General features: G+C 40.9%; 1 protein-coding gene across 6 annotated transcripts in view; it reads right to left on the bottom strand.

Annotated features, from left to right (window-relative positions):
- Positions 1-23,109, bottom strand: part of LOC124005774 (roundabout homolog 2-like) — a 53,602-nt gene extending 30,493 nt beyond the window's left edge. For all 6 annotated transcript variants that reach the window (XM_046315298.1, XM_046315301.1, XM_046315303.1 and 3 more), the window contains exons 1-2: positions 22,599-23,109; positions 4,191-4,517 (exon numbers count right to left, since the gene is read on the bottom strand). In XM_046315298.1, coding sequence (XP_046171254.1) covers positions 4,191-4,517; positions 22,599-22,677 — 406 coding nt within the window. In that variant the 5' untranslated portion in view covers positions 22,678-23,109. The remainder of the gene's footprint in view (positions 1-4,190; positions 4,518-22,598) is intronic.
- Between the last annotated feature and the right edge of the window lie 888 nt (positions 23,110-23,997).

Here is a 23,997-nt window from a genome sequence, read left to right as displayed (position 1 = left end):
CGCTGCCTGAACATCTGTCCCTTCAGGGGTATAACGGAACCCCCTGAGCTCCCGTCCCACACGCCCCCAAAACCCAACAAAAGGAGACGCCAACACAATTAAAGAACCCCCTTTAGACAATTGATGGATGAGCTATTACCTGACAAAGCACACACCCTTCCCCTCCCAACAGTCTGTTCAGTAGTCCCCACTCAGCTGGCTGCTTGTTTGAAAAGCTTCAGAGAGCTGAGGGCTAATTGAAAGTGGTGAATTATTTTTAGAGATCCGTCTGTAAAGGGCCAGTGTGGAGACGAGACCAGGAGCACAGACACCATCACTACCCAGCCATGTCGAGGGAACTGAAGAGAACATGGTTATAGATCCAATGAGCTAATCCACACACACAAACACTTCTCCACTCTCATCCACACATTCAACCACAGAAGTCCCAGAATGTGGGCCATTTGAGGGCTTGAAACAAGTGTCAGAGAGCGGAAAGTAGCCTCAGATAATTTCCCCCCAACTCTGTGCAGTGCGAGCAGCCAAGAGCAACTCTTTGAAGCTGTTGGAAGTTAATACGATCCCTCCTGCACCCAGGCTTTAAAGGCTGACATGCTAAAAGTTTCACAGAATTCACACACTGTTATATTTTTATGAAATGATGATGGCACCACAGGAACCTCTGATATTCTCACACAGACAGATGGCCAGTGGACTTCCTGAAGTAAAGTCCAAAGCACAGTCTTTGTTCCAGACGTGACTCACACTGTGATTCCCAATGGTGGTGAGTAAGTACCAGGACATCCTGAATCTGAACTATCCCAACCTCACCTTACTGTGACAGGAGTGGAGAAGAGGGCACCTAAGGTCCTGGCCTGGGGATAAATAAAGCCCATATTCATCTACCTCCTGCAATTTCTTTAGCTCAGTTTAAACAATGTTGTTAAATGACTAACCATTCTGCTCTATGGTTACTACCGTAATAATTGTTACATTCACATTTTAAACATTTAGCAGACACTTATCCAGAGCAAACTACATTGAGTGCATACATTTTCATACTTTACTGTTACTGCTACATTCCTATTCTGGGACAGTGCCATTTATTTTCATAATTGTAATGCTTCAGGGATATACAGATTAAGAGATTAAGAATATCCTCAGAATATTCAGCACTGTATTTTTAAGTGACATTAATCTCAATATTTAGCATTTAGCAAGAGTGCAGCTTTAGTGCAGTCGTAGTGGCCATCTGTTAATGTTTTGAAGTGGGGAGATGGGAGAGTAGTCATGGCAATAATAGGCTGCTTAGCATCGTGTGGCCCTTGTCATTCAGTTCACTATGGACACCACTAGACTAAACATCAGTCAGTGATCAGATTTACTGAACATTCTCAAGGCAGGATGGAGTAGGGTTGACAGGATTGGGGAGGAGTGTAGGGAGAAGGTGAGGATGGAGGGGGCACTCTAAAGGTGACGTGGGGGACAGGGTTGAGAGGTTGGGCAGAGTTGTTGGAGGGACAGGTTGACTTCAATTGGGATGAATCTTGGATGTCATAAGGTGAATGCACCAATTTGTAAGTCGCTCTGGATAAGAGCGTCTGCTAAATGACTTAAATGTAAATGTAAATGTAAATCTTGCCCTTGTGGTTAAGGTTCAAATATGATTTTATGACTTTGTGGCTGTGCCAGCTCGAGACCACTCTGCAGAACAAGATTTATGACAAAAACCACTAACCAGAGGACATAGTGGCAAGCTGTGTACAGCAGCACAAGGCAGCTCCCGCTCAGCCCAGTCAGAACTTTTCTCTGTCCTGGCACCCTCCTCCCCTTTCCTACTAGCACTGACTTTGCTAATAACATATTTATTGAGGGAAAATGTATCTGCTACGAATGTGATATGTAGTCGTCTTACCTAGCCATCTTGAGATAAACACACAAATTGTAAGTCGCTCTGGATAAGAGCGTCTGCTAATTTACTAAAATGTCAATGTAGATGGAGATGTATATGGGATGGGAGCCTGGCAGGCAAGTGAAAGTGTTCTAGCTGAGAGCAGGTCCTAGAGTAAAGTGACCTGATGGTCAGTCAGTCATTGTTCTTTTGTCTCAGTACAGTAGGAGTACACCCATTAGAGGTGGTCTAATCCTATCTCTCTGCTACTGCCGTGTCATGGCTAATAGAGCCAGTGGGCACCTGTCGAGAGGAATGATTGATTTAATCCAGCCATTGTCTGTGTTTATTGAGGTTAAAGAGGGACTCAGGCAGTGCCAGGTCTCCTGAGCCTGTTGTGTTTCAATGGTTGGACGAGTGGTCAACTCATGCCTACAAATTCACCCTTAGGCACTTGTTAAAGCCAACTTGATTATTCAAAATCTCTAATCCTTTATGTAAATGATTATGACAAGAAAAATTTTGTTACGTATTGTAGTAACAATAAAGAGAGTTTAAATGAAACAAGCTGCAGTCCAAAATGTCAGTCCTTCATAATCCTCCCATCAGGAGAAAGAGAGACATCTGGCCCTAAAGCCTTTCAAGCAAGTTTGATTTTTTATTTGTCCTACTTTATTTTAATCCAGCTCAAAGAACGCGGCTGTTTGCTCCCTCAGACAGACATTCACATTCATGGCTTTGAAATAGATACCGCTTTCCTCTTCTTCTTACATAAAGGCTAACCGACAGAGCAGAACACTGCTATTTCTGGGAGGAATATGTGAATGGATTCATACACAATATCTCATTATCTAGGCGCTTCAACAACCCTGCTATTCAGCTGGTCGCTTACAGCTTATTCATGCCAACAACAAGAACACAGCCAGCAATAATTGACTGTTTAGTATTTCCATACCCGACATGAAAGTTATTCTGAGGAAGTCAAATTAAGCAACAGTGTCTAGTTATACTGAAGCCTGAGTTGTGGACCCCGAAGGCGAAAAACATTTAAGCATGAAATACATGTCACTTCGGATGCATTTGTGCAGTGAAGGGACTGATTGTGTGGAAGGAATGAACTGTGTAGAAATCTAAATTCGACAACCCTGTTGAGGTAATACTCTACTGTAGCCAATCCCCATGACAGTCAGGGCAGGGTGGGGTGTCATGGTTCAGAGGTCAGTTCTAGGCATGCCTACATGCCACAGCAATTCAATGTATCTTTCGTCTGAGCTTCTCCCAAGCCAGGAGTTGCATTGATCTCAAAGTGATTTCACTATCGTTACCATGGTAGCAATTCAGTACTAATAAATCATAATCAACATATTCACCAGCTACCCAGAGGCACCAGACCTAGGACAATAGTCATTACTGCAGTTAGTCACCGTTAGAGTGCTTGCATCTAGGTGATGCATAGCCTTACTGGTAGGACTGTCATCTCCGACTACATCTCCACTGGCTGAGGAGAATTCATCATCAAAAACAGCAATATAACTGTGGTGCTTAAATGTTTTCCTCTGGAAGCTGTTCTGCTCTAATATTTTTAGTTTTTCTCTAATATTTCATGTTCTGCCGCTTATGAGTGTGGATATATCACGCAGTGTGGAAGCTGAACTAAAGCTGGCCCTATTTTTGAACATGAGCTGTGGAAGTCAGTGAGCCATGAGCAGTTAGAGGCTGAGGAGGCCTGGCTGGCTCTGTGCTCTGGTAGAAGATAAGATGCAGGCAAATTGCTGTTTTGTGTTTTTAAACGAGGAGACATTCCCTCATCTGTTACGCTCCTTTTCCTAATCAGCACACTCCGCTAATCCATTTCCTAACGGCAGAAAGGACCTGCATTCAGCCCAGGGTCACGCCACACTGCCACAATTACAAGGAGAAAGAGAGAAAGTGGCAAGTGATGCAGTTGTCACTAGTTACCACAGACACAAAGTCATAATTTGTTATATTTAAAAAATAAAATAATAATAATGTTATTTATGGTTAAGCAAAAGGTTACAGTGTGGTTAAGGTTAGGGTTAAAATCAGATAAAAAATATATAAATTGTAGAAATAGGCATGGTTTATGACTGTGACAACTAGTGATGACCACGTGAGCCTAAGGGCCACAATAATAGAAGTCTCTCCAAATGGTCATATTGTCAGAAGTTCAAGATAGCAGATGAAAGCCTGTCTTCTACACCTGTTGTGCTTTGATAGTGACAAAGAGACAGAGAGAGAGACATAGAGAGAGACAGGTCATGGGGTGACATTGACAGCAAGTAAAATGACAAAGACTTACTGGCTACTTCCAGTGAAGCGTTTCGACTGACAGCCTCTCCAAGGTAGTTACGTGCCACACAGGTGTAGACGCCCTCATCTGGTTTGGAGCGTCGTCCGTGTACGATACGCAGGAAGAAGAGGGAGCCGCTGGGAAGGAGCATTCGGTGAGATCGAGGGTCATCCCGGTCCGTTTCCACCCGCTCCCTGTCCTTGTACCACTCCACAGTGGGGTTAGGCCGCCCCTCTGCCTTACAGTTGAGGGTTGCGGGTTCCCCCTTGGACACGATCAAGTCAGAGGGGTCTTCCAAGATCCGAGGTGAGCTGTCCTCAAAACGTGCACGGGACCCTGTAAGGTGAAAGAATTTTACTATCCATGCAGCTTTCTATCATACTGTAGCCCAAACCTGCAATCTCTGAAAGAAAACATCACAACACAATGTAATCCCATTGAGAAAAAAGGCAGTAGAAAAGCTCTGTGGCAGGCCTAACCCAAATCCATCTCCACTGACATGGACGTATAGATGCACGAAGTCTGAGGGAGAGACAGATGGGTTGGACAATAATAGAGAAAAGTCTGTCACTCACCACTGAGATCTGATGCACCATGATAGTAAAGCTGACAACAAGGATCAGAACTTTGGTACTGAAGAGCTCATGCTGTTGTTGTTGTTGTTTCTTCCCACTCGGTAGAGATAAATCACATCTTTATTTTAGCTTCTGGGCCTCTGTAATTCTAGTGTTTAACAAAACACCTTATCAGACATTCCCTTGAGCATAGGTAAGTAAGTATCCTGCTTGTATACTCTTCACACTGTAATGACTTCTAGCCTTTTAACCAACTTTGTTCGTCCATTGAAATGTCATTTGTCAGTAATGGTTGGTAGCCTGCTGAAGAAGACAGGTTTTTATTCTGATGTGGTATTTTCAAAGGGGGAAGAAGCCACAGGAGATGGTAATGGCCAATCTCAATGTCAGTCAGGATTTCAGCATAGAAGACATGAAGGCCAGTGACATGCTACCTAAAACAAGACGGAAAGAGAAAGCCAATAGAGATTGAAGTGGGTAGAATATCAGAGAGAAAGAGAGGGAGAAAGAGAGAGGAGAGAGACAAAGCTCTCCTGTAGCCCTCCCTCTTGGGAACCATTACTGTTACCCTCTTCTGTATGGGAGAAGAGTACTTCTCCAAGCCAAGGGCTTTAGCTAAGCTTTTAGAGTAGATGGCTCAAACAATGTGTACTACAGTTTTGGGTCTGGAATATGTATAATTCAGATTAAGAAAAAAAGCCAATGTGCAGTAAATGACCAGATGTATCTTGTTTTTTACAATCAAAAGTAATTCTCTATGGATCTCCTTTGTTTAATTATATTCTTATGTTTTTCTGTCCATCTGTTGTCTTTTGGTTACTTGTTTGCCTGTTATTTTTAAACTACTTCAACCGAATAGCCCAGGAAATGCAACAGTTAAGATTTTCTGAATTTGAATGTTCACCATGCCATTGAATATCGTGTTAGAGTTATTTTTACTGCAGTCAGTCTATAAATCTCCATTGAGGTGAAAATCTTAAATTACCAGAAGTGTATGGTGGGGAGGAGCATACAGGAGGTTAAAGTGCAGACTGTCAGCTTTAATTTGAGGGTATTTTTATCCATATGAGGTGAACCATTAACAAATTACATATTTTTTTAAATAGTCCCCCCATTTTAGGGGACCAAAAGTATTGGAAAATAATTCACTTCATATGTGTATTAAACTTGTCGAAAGTTACGCATTTGGTCCCATATTCACAGCATGCAATACCTACATCAAGTTTGTGACTCTACACATTTGTTGGATGCATTTGCCATTCGTATTGGTTGTGTTTTAGATTATTTTGTTCCCAATAAAAAATATATCACGAAGAACTGCAAAAGTGTTGCTAATGCTCTCCACTTTCTGGAGGACTGAGTTTTGAAATCATTGGAATGCCGGTGGAAGCAGAGTATGATAGCTAAGGAAATTCAGGCATTTGGTTGCAACTATGCGGAGGGAGTCGAGAAGAGAATACAAAGAAGGCTGTTGTATAAAACACCTGCCTCCGGATTACATTTTCAAACCAAGGGCAACAATGGCATCTGTAACAGAGAGGGAGAAGCGTTCAACCATGTACACGAGTAAGACAGTCTAGCTACATATTCAGATATGATACGTTTCTAATTTTGTGATGAAGTCATTTTCAGTTAAAGTGTATTGTTAGCTAGCTAGCTAACATTAACTGGCTGACTCGCTAGCTAACATTACGTGTATGATCTGTGTAGTAATATTGGTATCTCAGAGCCATTTGCATTGCTAGTTTTAGCCTAATGTTATCTAACTAACTAACATTGAAAGTAGTTGGTAAGCTTTAGCTAACTATAGAGTCATGTAGGGTAGTAATGTTATGAGTTGGAATTAGGGTTCATTGTTTAGCTAGCTAGATGCCTAAACAAAAAAAGACTCTACCATCCAAGTAACCATTTCACGGTACCGTTTACACCTTCTGTATTGTGTGCATGTGACGAATACACTTTTATTTTTTAAGATATTGTGTAGCGTTTACCAGAGACGGTAATGTGAAGAACAACCGGACCTGCACCAAAGTCAAATTAGGATTTAACGTTTGGCCAACCAGTGTCCAAGTAAAAACAAATCTCTGTTAGAATGCCCTGCTTTATTTCACTCACAACCGTAAGTTTGAAAAACACATTGAGGATTGATTATAAACAACGTTTGCCATGTTTCTGTCAATATTATGGAGCTAATTTGAAATATTTTTCGGCGTTGTAGTGACCTCAATTTCCGGTCGATTTCTCAGCCAATAGTGAAGAACAAACGGAGCTAATTTCGCCTACAAAAATAATATTTTTGGAAAAAAGGAACATTTTCTATCTAACTGGGAGTTTCGTGAGTGAAAACATCCGAAGCTCATCAAAGGTAAACGGTTTAATTTGATTGCTTTTCTGATTTTCGTGACCAGGTTGCCTGCTGCTAGCTCGTCATAATGCTATGCTAGGCTATCGATAAACTTACACAAATGCTTGTCTTGCTTTGGCTGTAAAGCTTATTTTCAAAATCTGAGATGACTGGGTGATTAACAAAGCTAAGCTGTGTTTCAATATATTTCACTTGTGATTTCATGAATAGGAATATTTTCTAGTAATATTTATGTCCATTGCGTTATGCTAATTAGTGTCAGTTGATGATTACGCTCCCGGACCCGGGATGGGTAGTATCAAGAAATAAGTGCTGTTTTAATAAATATATAAGACAAATTCTTCATTCACAAAACCAACTTACACAGAGAGGAACGGTTTTCTGGAACATGCTTATTGTCATGCCCTGGTCTTAGTATTTTGTGTTTTCGTTTATATTTTGGTCAGGCCAGGGTGTGACATGGGTGATTTATGTGTCTTGTCTTGTCTAGGGGTTTATTAGATTAATGGGGTTGTGTTTAGTAGAGTTGTCTAGGAAAGTCTATGGTTGCCTAGAGCGGTTCTCAAACAGAGGCAGGTGTTTATTGTTATCTCTGATTGGGAACCATATTTAGGCAGCCATATTCTTTGGGTATTTCGTGGGTGATTGTTCCTGTCTCTGTGCTTTGCACCAGTTAGGACTGTTTTTTTGGTTTTCCACGTTTTCTTGTTTTGTATAAGTATATTGTTCACGTTATCATCTTTATTAAAGATGTTTATAAATAACCACGCTGCGTTTTGGTCCACCTCTTTCACCAGAAGAAAACCGTAACACTTATTCCTGACATTGTCTGGAAAAATGCATGGTTAAGACCTTACAAATACTGTATACCAAACAAAGTTAAGGAAGTGCACTTCAACATTTTGCATAAGATATATCCATGTAATTCTATGATGTCAAAATTTGTGGCTATTGATGATTTGTGAGGCGGCAGGGTAGCCTAGTGGTTAGAGCATTGGTCTAGTAACCGGAAGGTTGCAAGTTCAAACCCCCGAGCTGACAAGGTGCAAAATCTGTCGTTCTGCCCTTGAACAGGCAGTTAACCTACTGTTCCTTGGCCGTCATTGAAAATAAGAATTTGTTCTTAACTGACTTGCCTAGTTAAATAAAGGTAAAATAAAATCTGTGTTTTCTGTGAAAAAGGTGAAAATCTATCTCACTTGTTCTTTGAATGTAAATTTGTGTCTGAATTTTGGGAAAACCTTGCAAAGTACTTATTTACCATTATGAACACTGCCTATAATTTTAACATACCATATATAATATATGTTACTATTGCAATGATAACAAAACCACTGAAATGATTGTTAATTTTTTTTATTCTTGTTGCCAAATACTTTATACACAAACAAAAATTCCTAAATTCTAAACCAAAATTACCAATTTTTCTGATTGAATTTAATTATCTTATTAAAACACTAACCCTAGTGAATAACAAAAAGAATAACATCTTCATGAATCATTATAATAAGATATTTTCAGAGTGAATATAATTGCACTTAAATTGTTTATTTTAATTATATTTTTTGTATGTTTGAGCATTGTTAATACATGTTTGGTGTAGCAATGTAAGTTGATTTTTGTATTATGAATAATAAAAATAAAAATAATTTAAAAATTAAATAAGTGCATTTTAAATTGTTTTATTTAATTTTTACCTTCATTTAAAAAAGGAGTCACCATTGAAACCAGACAGTCTCTTTCGCAAGGGAGACCTGTACATACAATTAATAGAACAATCAAATCAAAATCAGATTAACAAAACTAAAATACAGCACAACAATCAAGAAAAACAGGCACATTCCTCAGAAAATAGTTTCACAATCAATATTTTAATTTGCCCAAGCGGCATCAGAGCGTCCAATTGCAGTGTATTTTGCAGTTGGTTCCAGCAATGAGATGCGTTAAAACTAAAAGTGTATTTACCTACAGTAATTCGGTGGAGACACGAGGAACCTCAAGAGTTAACCAACCCTGTGAACGGGATTGATATGTAATGTTTTTTATATACTTTAACAACGAAGTCAGGTAAGTTGAAAGCTTGTGAAATAATGAAGTGCTCTACTGGACTCTACGCACCTCATTGCGTGCTAGGAATATGGGACCAAATAGTAAAAACGTTTGACTACTTTATTGCACAAATAAGTGAATTTGTCCCAATACTTTTGGTACCTTAAAATGGGGGGGGACTATGTACAGAAAGTGCTATCATTTCTAAACGGTTAACCCGATACGGATGTCATTACACTCAAATTAAAGCCGACAGTCTACACTTAAACCTTAATTATTTTATCATTTCACTTTTGGAGCTCACTGTACATGCTGGCTTCTACACTAGAGTCGTTACATCTGAAAAGTGTGTATAAATCCAAGCTTTTAGCTGTAAGCAGATTTTTTTTTATGACCTCATTTGATGCACATCAGAAACACTGACCAACATGCCATGAACCTGAGGAAAACACCCAAACAACAATCCCACCACGGTAGCTGTACCAGCTAAAACCCACAGGTTACACACGAGGGCAGCTAATACTAATGCAGGATGCGGATGAGTGTTTGTAATATCAGATGAGCTGTAGCACATTCAATCTCTCTCATTGCTTTCATAACGACAAAAAGCAAGGCAACAGAAAAAAACGAACATTTGAAAATATTATTGCACAGTTTAAACTATTCCCCTCTCGACTCATCTCTCTGCAGCCTTCATCATGACACATTCCATCGCTCTTTCCCTTTTTCAACTCTAATACAATTCCAGCTGAGTTGTTGTTATGACCAGTCTCATCTCCCCTATGGTTCACAGATGCTGGGACTTGATCTGCATATTTGGCTGAGTTCCCCCACAAGAAGTTAAATCAGACAATAGAGAGTCTCTGCTGCTTTCCCATAATGCCATTCTCTGGGATTACTGAGAGCTATGGGTACTTACATCATAGCAGGAGCAACAGGCCAGGCCATAAAGCTTATGTGTTTTATAATTTTGTTGGGGAATAGCAGACAGCTCAGCCATAGTTGAAAGGCAAACACCTTTATCTGGCTGTGTGACAACCAAAAGCAGCACAATCCTGTGACAAAAGCAAACTCCTGTGACAAGTGTATCATCCATGCAAACTCTGTGGCACCAAGGGCATCACAACACCTGTTCTCTCAGAAGATGCTTTGACGTACACTGAACAAAAATATAAAATGCAACATGTAAAGTGCTGGTCCCATGTTTCATGAGCTGAAATAAAAGATCCCAGAAATGTTCCATACATCACCTTTGGAAATATAATCCATCCACCTGACAGGTGTGGCATATCAGGAAGCTGATTAAACAGCATGATCAGGTGCACCTTGTGCTGGGGACAATAAAAGGCCATTAAAATGTGTAGTTGTGTCACACAACACAATGCCACAGATGTCTCAAGTTGAGGGAGTGTGCAATTGGCATGCTGACTGCAGGAATGTCCACCAGAGCTGTTGACAGAGAACTGAATTTATCTACCATAAGCCGCCTCCAACGTCATTTAAGAGAATTTGGCAGTACGTCCAACCGGCCTCACAACCGCAGACCACGTGTAACCACGCCAGCACAGGACCTCCACATCTGGCTACTTCACCTGCGGGATAGTTTGAGACCAGCCACCAGGACTGCTGATGAAACTGTGGGCTTTGCACAACCAAAGAATTTCTGCACAAACTGTCAGAAACCAACTCAGGGAAGCTCATCTGCGTGCCTGTCGTCATCACCAGGGTCTTGACCTGACTGCAGTTCGGCGTCGTAACCGACTTCAGTGGGCAAATGCTCACCTTCCATGGGCACCGGCACACTGTAGAAGTGTGCTCTTCACGGATGAATACCAGTTTCAACGGTACTGAGCAGATGGCAGACCGCATGTATGGCGTCGTGTGGGCAAGCGGTTTGCTGATCTCAACGTTATGAACAGAGTGCCCCATGGTGGCAGTGGGGTTATGGTATGGGCAGGCTTAAGCTACAGACAATGAACACAATTGTATTTTATCGATGGCAATTTGAATGCACAGAGATACCGTGATGAGATCTCGAGGCCCATTGCCATGCAATTCATCTGCTGCCATCACTTCACGTTTCAGCATTATAAATCGAAGCCCCATGCTGCAAGAATCTGTACACAATTCCTGGAAGCTGAAAATGTCCCAGTTCTTCCATGGCCTGCTTACTCACCAGACATGTCATCCATTGAGCAAGTTTGGGAAGCTCTAAATTGACAGCGTGTTCCAGTTCCTGCCAATATCCAGCAGCTTCCCAAAGGAGTGGGATAACATTCCTCAGGCCACAATTAACAGCATGATCAAATCTAAGGAAATTTGTTGGTGGTCACACCAAATACTGACTGATTTTCTGAACCACGGCCCCTACCTTTTTTTAAGGTATCTGTGACCAACAGATGCATATCTGTATTCCCAGTCATGTGAAATCGATAATTTCGGGCCTAATGAATTTATTTCAATTGACTCATCTCCTTATATGAACTGTAACTCAGTAACATTTTTGAAATTGTTGCATGTTGCGTTTATATTTCTGTTCAGTGTATAATCAGGATGTTTGCTTTATGAAGAAAAAGGAAAGCCGCACACTCAGATGCAATAAATGTATTTCCAATGTTGACAGCTGGGCCCTGATTTCATTGGTCAATTTACAAATATCAACAGTACATATAAAAAGCATGAATGGATAACATATGATCATAGATACAATTAGGCTACATCATATAGGCCTACAAAACATAATATAATGTACAATGGATAGCAAAAATCACAGGAATGGCTTCAGATCAAACTCTACGTTGAGACCGAAGGGTCCTTCTGTAGCTCAGTTGGTAGAGCATGGCGCTTGTAACGCCAGGGTAGTGGGTTCGATCCCCGGGACCACCCATACGTAGAATGTATGCACACATGACTGTAAGTCGCTTTGGATAAAAGCGTCTGCTAAATGGCATATATTATTATTATTATTAAATTAAAGATCCAGGTCGGCCTCTCATTTTAAACAACATATTGTAAAAGTCTCCCCCTCTCCTAGGGAGTGTGATGTGTTCTATGCCGATACAACGAAGGGACAAAATAGGGTGGTTTCCTTCCAAAAAGTGGGCAGCAACTGAGTACGTTGAGTTTTTGCACCTAATGGTGCTACGATGCTCAGAGATTCTTTCTTTTAGTTCACATGATTTTTACCAGAAGGACAAATAAGATAAATAACTGCCTTAGTGGAGCATGTAATAACACCTTTGATTGGTGTTATTGTTTTGATTGTTTTCCTTACATTTGTAAGGGCCATCTCATTGAACAATTGAGATGTTGTGCGGACGTATTTTGGTGTGGTAAATCAGAGTTCATCAATTGATCTCTGAGATTTCTGCCCTGCGAGAATAAAACCAAGGGAGATTTCAAAACCACATTACCGATACGGTCATCAGTTCTTATCATGTGTCAATGTTTGTGAACGATTTCCTTAATTTGTTCAGAGCACTTAGTGTGTAGTGAGAACGCAAGAATGGTTATTTTTGCGAAACTGTCCTTGAAAGAGATCTTGACTCGATTTGTTTTGGATTTCCTCAATGGCAGTATTGATCTGACCATTTCTGTAACCCCTTTCATAGAAATGTCTTTGCATCGCCACCATGTTTCTGTCGAAGTGTGATTGTTTTTTGCAAATTCTTTTGATTCGACAGAACTGGCTGTAGGGCAAACTGTTTTTCAAGGGTTGAGGGCGACAGCTATCAGCCTTCAACAAACTGATACAGCCAGTGGGTTTCTTGTAAAAATCTGTGTATAGAACATTAACCTCACAAATAATCAAAAGATCAAGGAAACTGATTTGATGTGTTAGATTGTAAAGTAAATCTCAGGTTGTCAGAACCAGCGTTAAGAAAATCATGGAATGCCTAGATCTGTTCTGCATCACACCTCCATAGAACTAAAATATCATCAATGTACAGTGCCCAAATCATTTCTGAGAGGATTGATAATTGACTGTTTCTCCATGTAACGCACATACATATTTGCATAGTTAGGAGCCATTGGGGATCCCATAGCAGGACCCTTCATCTGGATAAAGAAATCCTTTTGAAACATGACATAGTTGTATGAGTACTATTTCAGTCAATGTTATAAAGTATTTCCATTTTTTTATTGAACCCTTATTTGACCAGGTAAGTTGACTGAGAACACATTATCATTCACAGCAACAACCTGGGGAGTTTGTTACAGGGGAGAGGAGGGGGATGAAAGAGTCAATTGGAAGCTGGGGATGATTAGGTGGCCATGATGGTATGAGGGCCAGATTGGGAATTTAGCCAGGACACCAGGGTTAACACCCCTACTCTTACGATAAGTGCCATGGGATCTTTTAGTGAAAGACAGGGAGTCATGCACTGGAGGGTAGTTAATTTGGGTCACGTTGTAAGGCTGCTTTGATGTGTAATCAGGCAATGTTTGGTTTATGACAAGAAGATTGTGGGTGGCAGTTGAGTGCACCTTTCAAAGAGAGAAACATGAGCAACCAACCATGTTTGTGACAGAGAAAAACACGTATTTGCCGATATTGGAGGCTTTTATAAAGCGGTACAAACATTCAGCTAATACTCATGGCCCATTTGGCCTGGATAGCATTCAACCACATGAAATAAATAGCATGGTGGGTCCTCAGAGGGTTCAATGTGCATATGGAATTCTTTAAAATGCTTTGGTGTGACTTGACTTGCCCCAAATTATAATTCTAGGTCAATCCTTGTTTCCAAATGAACTAACAAAATTAAACACACTAAGGGTGAACAGCTAAGGGAAGTGCATATTCCTGAATCCAAATGTCCACATAAATGAATAAACACAGAACAGAGCTAAATCTTAAATCTGTGCTATGTCACAAAATGCTCCCATCTGTGTTGATCCAATAAGTAGTTATGCAAGGTTTGTGTCATTATTGTAATACTACACACTGGAGAAATAATGTACATACACCCACTTCACAATCAGACTATTCCTTTACTCACTCAACACACGCCACACAGAAGAAGCTTCCAGCGCTATCAAATGCCAGAGCAGGAGTCTGGGTTGTTCATAAGACTGAATTGTGGGCAACCTTGAAGTGTCTTCCAGAGGGAGGGGCCTATTGAATGAGAGGCTGTTGGCCTCAAACAAGGTGATCACTCTCTACCAGCCTCTCAAGGATATCTCCACGCAGCAGTGAAGGTTGTGTACAGAGTAACAGTGAATCTGTCTGGAGCACTGTAAAGTTTCCTGTATCTCTGGTAGGAAAGAAACTTAAAGCAAATATCTAGCTCCTGTTATGGTCATACCTCATGATAGATGTTGTGCAGATTCCCAGAATGAAGCTGACACTATCCCCTCGTTAGGTTAATAAAGCACTAACCTTGATGTAGTAACACAACTACAATACCATTTACATCTACAACTCGCATACTGTGAGACGGAGTCCAAAGAGCTAATCATTTTATAGATAATGTTTAACTCATTATGCAAGGATGATGAGTCTAAATAACATCCATCATCATACACTGTAGATTTATTAAGATAGTAAAAGCTATTCATGGATAACATGAAACATCCACAGCAGAGCAAGCAACCAAGCCCTGTCAGAGAGTGACAGCAAAATAGGCCTAGAACTATCTGATAGACAAGCTATTGAATTGGCCCTAATTGCAACTTCAGACACCCACCCACATATTGGCTCATGGCTTCTCATACACTTCTGTCTTACTAAGCAGGCAGAGTTAGCAGGAGAAAAGCTTAGGGGAAGATCAAGCCCCATCTTTACAGCCCTGTTGATCAAGGCTATATTTGGCCTATGGCTGCTAGCTATGACATTACGTAATTGGGCTTCTTTCATTAATTAATATTTACAAATATTAAGCATGCGTCAGTGTCTTTCTTCCCCAAGGGCATAAGTGTACCCCCGTCATGCTAACATGGTGTGAAAACAACAAAACCAGAGGGAGAACTATGTCCTGCTTGTCTTCAAATCCTGTTGTTGTTCAGGGTAAGAGTACCCCTCTAGGTCGGCGCTGGGAACACAACACTCCTCAAAACAGAGATGCTACACCCCAGACCCTGTTTCCTATATTTTTCGCAGTATACAAAAATCCGGAGAGACAGAGTGTACCTGTTGGGTAATAATGTAGCTGGCAAATAAGGATACACTTGGCCACCACCACACAAATTTGTAGGGGCTGCTTACCTTGGGGGCTGGTTGCTATCCACTGAGATTTATTCATTAAGATTTCACTTCTTGTATCATTTACATAATGCAATGGACCCAAAAGCCCTTGAGAAGCATTCGAGAGTCATAAGGAAAAAAGTTTGGTTACTCTTGGCACACTGTCAAATGGTCTTTGAAGGGCACACTCAAGTAATGTTCTCAGTCTTCAACTTGTAGTGTTCCATTGACTCGTGTGTTACAGTGCATTCGGAAAGTATTCAGACGCTCTCGACTTTGTCCACATTTTGCAACGTTACAGCCTAATTCTAAATATGTATTTTTTTTGTATCCATCTACACACAACACCCTACAATGACAAAGCAAAATCAGGTTTTTAGAAATTTTGCAAATGTATTACAAATAAAAAAAACTTTAATATTATATTTACAGAAGTATTTAGACCCTTTACTCAGTACTTTGCTGAATCACCTTAGGCAGTGATGACAGCCTCGAGTCTTCTTGTGTTTGACGCTACAAGCTTGGCACACCTGTATTTGGGGAGTTTATCCCATTACTCTCTGCAGATCCTTTAAAGCTCTGTCAGGAGCTGGGGAATGTCACTGTACAGCTATTTTCAGATCTCTCCAGAGATGTTCGATCAGGTTCAAGTCCGGGCTCTGGCTGGGCCACTCAACTTGTCCCGAAGCCACTCCTGCGTTGTCTTGGCTGTGTGCTTCGCCCCAGTCTGAGTTCCTGAGCGCTCTGGAGCAAGTTTTCATCAAGGATCTCTCTGTACTTTGCTCCCTTCACCCATCGCTCGATCCTGACTAGTGTCCCAGTCCCTGCAGCTGAAAAACATCCCCAAAGCATAATGCTGCCACCACCATGCTTCACTGTAGGGATGGTGCCAGGATGCACCTGAGCTCAATTTCGAGTCTAATAGCGAAGGGTCTGATTACTTATGTAAATAAGGGATTAAAAAAAATCTATCTTTGCTTTGTCATGGGGAGGGGGGGGGTATTTAATCCATTTTATAACAAGGTTGTAATGTAACAAAATGTGGAAAAAGTCAAGTGGTCTGTGTGTGTGCTACAGTCTCATATAGTTCCCATCTGAGATAGTGCCTTTGCCTGGCAGTTGCCCTTACTGCCCATGACTCATCTCAGTGATGTCATCAGAATGTCCCAGAAGCAGGACATTATTCAGTGATATGACTCAAGCCAGGCTGTGTACTACAGTAGTAGACTGTGAGCAGACACTGTTCTTGTGGTTTCATCATCCAGACCAGAGACCATTTTCATTAAGTGCAGTTCTGAGAGGCTTTGGGTGAACCTGCAGCCATGATGTTTCACTAGCTAAGTAACCAGGGGGAGGAGGATTTGGACAGATATCTCTGTTGGCTATTCCATTAACTGTCGCCTTCAGAAGGGTGTTTAGCATTGGATTAGTAGAACTCCAAGCACAACAAGTGCTCTGAATTTATTCAACTTAACTTCATTGAAATAGCAGTGATTTGTCAATACATGGAGTAAAACAATTTAATTCCAACCTGAATCAGATTGATCAGTCTGTGCGTGTGAAACACTCTGGTGAGGCAAGTTAAGTGCTGAGACTGCAATCAATATGTTAAGTTGTTAGAGCTGGCAACTCTGTCTTGCTCAATCTGCCTTCAATCGAATGCAATTTGTGGAGGATCCCTCTTTTTCACGCAATCAAACAGAGACTTAGGAGGACACATGCAACACTCAAGTTCAAAAACAATTTAGGAAGGTATTGGCGTATTGATGGATACCAGAGAGAGAATGGAGACCATGCATTAACAGCCCTGTTCTCACAATAAAGTAAGGTAGTACTGATTTCAGAAACTGACTCTAAATGTGGAGACCAAAGTCAACCAAGACCACTGCTGCTAACATGATGATGCATCATTGTCTTACATGCACCCCTGTAGTACACAAGTGTCTATCATTTGTGTCTTTAAAGTAAAAGCTTGTTTAAAAAAAACATGACTGTGGTTTCAATTGTACCTGAGTAGTTCATGTTTTTGACATCAATCATCCTGTCTCAGGGTCATTATTTTCAAATATTATAGTACTTATCCTTTCATCATAGGATTGCCAGTCTCTCAAAGGATCATAGGAATTCTTGAGGTCCTACAGTAGCCTATGACATAGATGCTCACAGTGACTCAGGCAGCTGCATTGATGTCCTATGAGTCTGATGTGAGTCCCTGTCAGTGTCAACACAATACTTCTGGTGGAAACATGCATAATAGAACTCAAGATGTGTGAAGCCTCTCACTCAATACACTTCATACCATATGGCACCAGTGAGATCTGACAGCGACTTAAAAAGAGTTTGTTGGGAGGGGTGCCTGGGGGATAGAATGTCAATTACACACAGGCACGCACAAATGCATGAAAGCATGCACACACACGCACGCCTATGGCATCACATTTGATTAAAGAAAGAATTGTAAGTGATTTTTCATGAGTCACAAAACTTTGGGATTTTTAAATGAAAATAAATAAATATACTGTTCAAAAAGTATTGAGGAAACAAATTAATATTGTAAACAAAAATTCATCAAAAGTATTGAAAGCCTAAAACAAACTACAATACCGGTCAAAAGTTTTAGAACACCTACTCATTCAAGGATTTTTCTTAAATTGTAATATTTTGTACATTGTAGAATAATAGTGAAGACATCAAAATGATGAAATAACACATATGGAATCATGTATTAACCAAAAAAGTGTTAAACAAATCAAAATATATTTTACATTTGAGATTCTTCAAATAGTCGCCCTTTACCTTGATGACAGCTTTGCACACTCTTGGCATTCTATCAACCAGCTTCACCTTGAATGTTTTTCCAACAGTCTTGAAGGAGTTCCCACATATGCTGAGCACTTGTTGGCTGCTTTTCCTTAAGTCTGCGGTCCGACTCATCCCAAACCATCTTGATTTGGTTGAGGTCAGGGGATTATGGATGAAAGGTCATCTGATGCAGCACTCCATCACTCTCCTTCTTGGTCAAATAGCCCTTACACAGCCTGGAGGTGTGTTGAGTCATTGTCATGTTGAAAAACAAATGATAGTCCCACTAAGCCCAAACCAGATGGGATGGCGTATCGCTGCAGAACGCTGTGGTAGCCATGCTAGTTAAGTGTGCCTTGAATTCTAAATAAATCAGACAATGTCACCAGCAAAGCACCCCCATACCATAACACCTCCTCCTCCATGCTTTACAGTGGGAAATACACATGTGGAGATAATCTGTTCACCCACACCGTGTCTCTCAAAGACAAGGCGGTTGGAACCAAAAATCTCCAATTTGCACTCGAGACCAAATGTCATATTTCCACCGGTCGAATGTCGATTGTTCAAGTTTGGCCCCTTATTGGTGGTTTCCTTGCAGCGATTCGACCATGAAGGCCTGATTCACACAATCTCCTCTGACCAGTTAATGTTGGGCAGGATAGCCTAGTGGTTAGAGCATTGGACTAGTAACCGAAAGGTTGCAAGTTCAAATCCCTGAGCTGACAAGGTACAAAATCTGTTGTTCTGCCCCTGAACAGGCAGTTAACCCACTGTTCCTAGGCTGTCATTGAAAATAAGGATTTGTTCTTAACTGACTTGCCTAGTTAAAAAAATGTAAATAAAAAAAATAGTTGAACTCTTTGAAGCATTTATTTGGGCTGTAATTTCTGAGGCTGGTAACTCTAAAGAACTTATCCTCTGCAGCAGAGGTAACTCTGGGTCTTCCTTTCCTGTGGCAGTCCTCATGAGAGCCAGTTTCATCATTGCGCTTGATGGTTTTTGCGACTGCACTTGAAGAAATCTTCAAAGTTCTTGAAATGTTCCGTGTTGACTGACCTTCATCTCTGTCATTTCTCTTTGCTTATTTGAGCTGTTCTTGCCATAATATGGACTTGGTCTTTAACCAAATAGGGCTATCTTCTGTATACACCCCTACCTTGTAACAACACTGAAACGCATTGAGAAAATATATTCCATAAATTAACTTTTAAGAAGGCACACCTGCTAATTGAAATGCATTCCAGGTGACTACCTCATGAAGCTGGTTGAAAGAATGCCAAGAGTGTGCAAAGCTGTCAACAAGGTAAAGGGATAATTCACTTTAATCACCATGTATTTCACCGTAACATGCCAATTATTTAGCTAACGTTTCTGCTCACAGGAAGCACGTCGAGACAGTGTGAATGACCAGTGCACCGGTGATGCATCGAGGTGCTTCCCACTGGGCAGCTGTATGGTCTTCTTCTATGAGGTTTAACGGCGGTTGGCATCCAATTTGTTACATTACCGCCACCTACTAGACTGGAGTACAACTCCCTTATACTTTGCTTGAAAAATAAAAATGTACTAAATAAATACCCTACCATCTAACACTACACTCACTAATTTCAAAATTATATAAAATAAAATGAACACCACCCTACTCCACTAATTAAATGTATTTATTCCTACCTCATGCCACCACCCCTTAACACACCCTGTAACTCTTCTGATGTCAAGTCTCGCACACCTAAATACCTCTCTGCAGCTACCAACTCAACCTCAATTTTCTGCGACTTCCGTTCCATCCCTGCAGTACAGTTGATAACCATTGCTATAACTCCAATCTTAATGAAACATATATCACTTTTTGGCCTATCCCCCTGTACTGGTAAATCTCTACTACTCTCACCACTCCTTCCCCTTAACCCATCTTTACTGCCTCTGTATATGACAACTTCTGCACTACTCAAACACTGGAAACCTAAACCTGCCTCTCTCACACGGGACATTTCTGATCCCCAGCTCCATGGGCACCCTTACAATTAACACATTCCATTACTTTCCCCAATACTACACATTCCTTTGTCTCATGCCCTTCTGCACACTTCTCACACCTTGGACCCTCCCTCCTACACTCTGCTCAGCTGTATGGTCACATGTCACCTGCAGTAGCTATGGCCAATTTGTTCCATCCCACTTGATTTTATTTTGAGTAGGATGGCAGCCTACATGAAAAATAGCTTGTAATATTAGTAGTGACCATCTGGTTGGAAAGTCAGAGTTTCTAACCTCGAATTCTGAGTTGAAAACATTGTATTTATTTTTATTCCCAGTTGTCTTAAACACGACATATGCTCTGCAAGCTGGGCAGTGTCTTTCACTCCCGCTTGCGGAGCACTACTGTTCCGCAGTACAGCAAGTGATGTAGCTTGGTAGAGGATGACAGCGTTGATGATGCGTTCTGTGGGAGTGGTTGCTGAACTCTCATTCCAAAATGTATTGACCAACAGTATCCAATTTAATTCGCTCCCTTCTAAACCCAACAGAGAAATTTAAAAATTAAAGCGCTGGGGAAAGAAATATTGTAACCTTAGAAATGTGATTTGAAGAGCTTGAGAAATGCAAGCATGGGTGAGGAAAAGTTGCAAACAAAGCAGAGAAGATTGCTTGTAAGTAACCAGGTTTCCATCCAACCTTTTTATGTGAGTAAAGTACATGTCGGACCAAAATAATTACTACAAGCCTGAGTGGGCTCCCGGGTGGCACAGCGGTCTAAGGCACTGCATCTAAGTGCTAGAGGCGTCACTACAGACCCTGGTTTGATTCCAGGCTGTATCACAACCGTCCGTGATTGAGAGTCCCATAGGGCGGCGCACAATTGGCCCAGTGTCGTTAGGGTTTGGCCGGGGTAGGACGTCATTCTAAATAAGAATTTGTTCTTAACTGACTTGCCTGGTTAAAAAAAATGAAATACCGCATTTACTTTGATGCAGCCTCCGCAGAAGTCAGAGCATTCATACTTCTTGTACTTTGCTGAGCTGTTGTCAAGGAAGTGAGTTTGTGTTATACAGGACCTCCCGTCCCCACCTACCGTCACCCAATCATGTCAATGTGTAGCTATACGTTGTTACAAAATTTGGATAGAAATGGCGATGCGGAACGGAGCTCAATTTGGTCGCCACAAGTCTTCGGAGGATGCACAATTGCGTCACACCCTCTGTACTATATTACAAGAGCAAGGATAAATTAGCTTTAAAGCGCATGTGTCAATACCTGATGGAGACCCATGAGAATTTAACGGCAAAATGTATTTTTATGTACACTACGTCACCACACACAGCCTTTTATCTGCAACAAGTCATCTCTGCTGGGAAAATGTGCCATTGTTTTTATGCAGATTTTAAAATATTCACATGAACATCTGTCTCCAATTGAATGGAAACCTAGCTAGTGCCATGAACATAGTCAATTGAAAAGAAAAATAATTTCTGTTTCCTTTTTTATCATTGATATAATTTATTTTTGGCTTGCAATAACTTTAGATTCATTTTCATTTACAAATGTAACATTTTGTCTAATTACTCTTTTCCTCTCAATATGTTTAGGACTTTACAATATATTGAATGTTCCATTTAAAAATTTAAAAGTATTTTGACTGATGAAAAATAACTCACAATAATGATTTAAAATCACATGTGATTCCATACACTCCACAATACAGAGCTATGTTTTGGATAAAAGCAGTGTAATACAGTGATTTGCATAACCTTGTGATGCATATCCTTGTGATATAGCCTTGTAAAATGATAAATATAATGTAAAACAAAAATAAAGAGAAATCAACAGCTTGTATTACTTTTCATTGAATATTAATCCCAATCAAAACATTGTTCCTTAGCCTAGCCTACAGGTAACTGCCAAAATAAAGGAAACACCAACATAGTGTCTTAATAGGGTGCTGGGACATCACAAGCCACCAGAACAATGCGCCTTGGCATAGATTCTACAAGTGTCTGGAACTCTATTGGAGGGATGCAAAAACATTCAGCCACAATAAATTCCATCATTTGGTGTTTTGTTGATGATGTTGGAAAACACTGCCTCAAGGGCCACTCCAGAATCTTCCATAAGTGTTCAATTGGGTTGAGATCTGGTCACACACACACACTAACCCCCCCTATGCTCATTTGAGAACCTGTTTCAGATCTCTTCTAGCCATGGTAGACAAAATAATGGGCAACTGGGCATTTTTATATACCCTAAGCATGCTGGGATGTTAATTGCTTAATTAACTCAAGAACCAAACCTGTGTGGAAGCATCTACTTTCAATGTATCTTGTAAACCTAGTTTACGCACGTGTTTCCTTTATTTTGGCAGTTACATGCACTTGATGCATCGGCTACACGTAAAAGTTGAAAAGATGGAGGAGTTCATATTGTAGTTTCTCTCTTACCCAAGACGGTACAGATGATTGATACCGCCAATAGCAAGACATGCGTGGTATGTGTCTCCATATTCTTGTAGTTGGTCATTTTTGCGTTGTGACAGGTCGGTCTATGTCCAAACTGGTTTTCAACCCTCAGTCACATTCAGTATCCAAATGTATCAAAGGTAAACAATTACAGTGCTTACTACAAGCTCAGCTGATGTTTTTTCTAACGGTTAAAATGACCACACAGAACTTCTTTGAAAACAGCTCTCCGGACCCCGTGACAATTTTGCCCGAAGAAATACATCGCCGCCTCACTTCGCCCCGCACATTATGCACGCAAAATCATAATGAAATCATATTGTAGCGAAACGTCCTCAGCAAAACAAGAAATCGATACGTAAATATATTTATCTATAAAATATAAACAAGACAGCTTCGTCGGAGAAGTTGCGCTCCCGCTCGCATCTCTATATGTGTGCCTGAAATAAAAGACCATCACTTTACGAATGGCACCCGACGCACATGCTGAATCAACTGCGTACACAGCTCTCAGCTACAGATGCGAGGATGTATTCTTAAAGAGACAGGAGCGACATCTGTGCAGGCTCTGACCTTGCCACTTCAAATCCCTCTGCTGCGCTACGCATGGCTAGATGACCGTGAGATGATTCACAATCTAAAGGTCTGTGTTTCGGCCATGTTAATCTTTACAGTAATTGCAGGTGTCAGTTTCCCCAACTCATATGGGCCTAACATCGTATGGCAAAGCAATTATAGGTAATTCAATAAACATAATCCTAGCCTGTCAATTGGCTGAAATGATTAAGTTCATGTGTTGCCTTTAAGTAGGCTAACACAAATGGATGAAAACTACATCACAGAAGGCATATGTTGTTATTGACCAACAGAACTGTAATCAAGGGGATAATGATGAGGATTATTATGGTTGTGACTTTAATAATTTACTAAATTATCTCTGCTTCTCCTCCTGTTGAAGAGAATTCTAATCATAATGATGATGATAAAGGATAATGATATTGTGCTGCTGCTACAGTACATGTACTGCTGATGATGATGAAGATAGCCTTCCACTGTGATCCACAGTCCAGAGGAGCTCAGCCCTTTAACACTGTCTCCCACCGAGCCTCCACAGACCCCAGATTCCATAGTGATTTATTAAACAGATGCGGGTTCACACCCACTCCTCCTCTCTCTCATTGATCTGCAATCTGCCTCTCGCACAGCCTCTGGGGCTTTTACTCTCTTGGGAGAAGGACACCCTGCTCCCCAGGGCAGGCTCAATTTCTCTGCCTCCACCCCAGCCTCTGTGTGCCCCTGCCCCTTGCCCTCTCAATGCATTGTCTCCATGTCTCTTACTGAGAGCCCAACATGATGGAGAGTGCTCATGGACTACCAGGCG

Source organism: Oncorhynchus gorbuscha, linkage group LG19, assembly GCF_021184085.1.
Source record: "Oncorhynchus gorbuscha isolate QuinsamMale2020 ecotype Even-year linkage group LG19, OgorEven_v1.0, whole genome shotgun sequence".
NCBI classification, from domain to species: Eukaryota; Metazoa; Chordata; class Actinopteri; order Salmoniformes; family Salmonidae; genus Oncorhynchus; species Oncorhynchus gorbuscha.
This window is presented reverse-complemented; position numbering and strand designations above follow the sequence as displayed.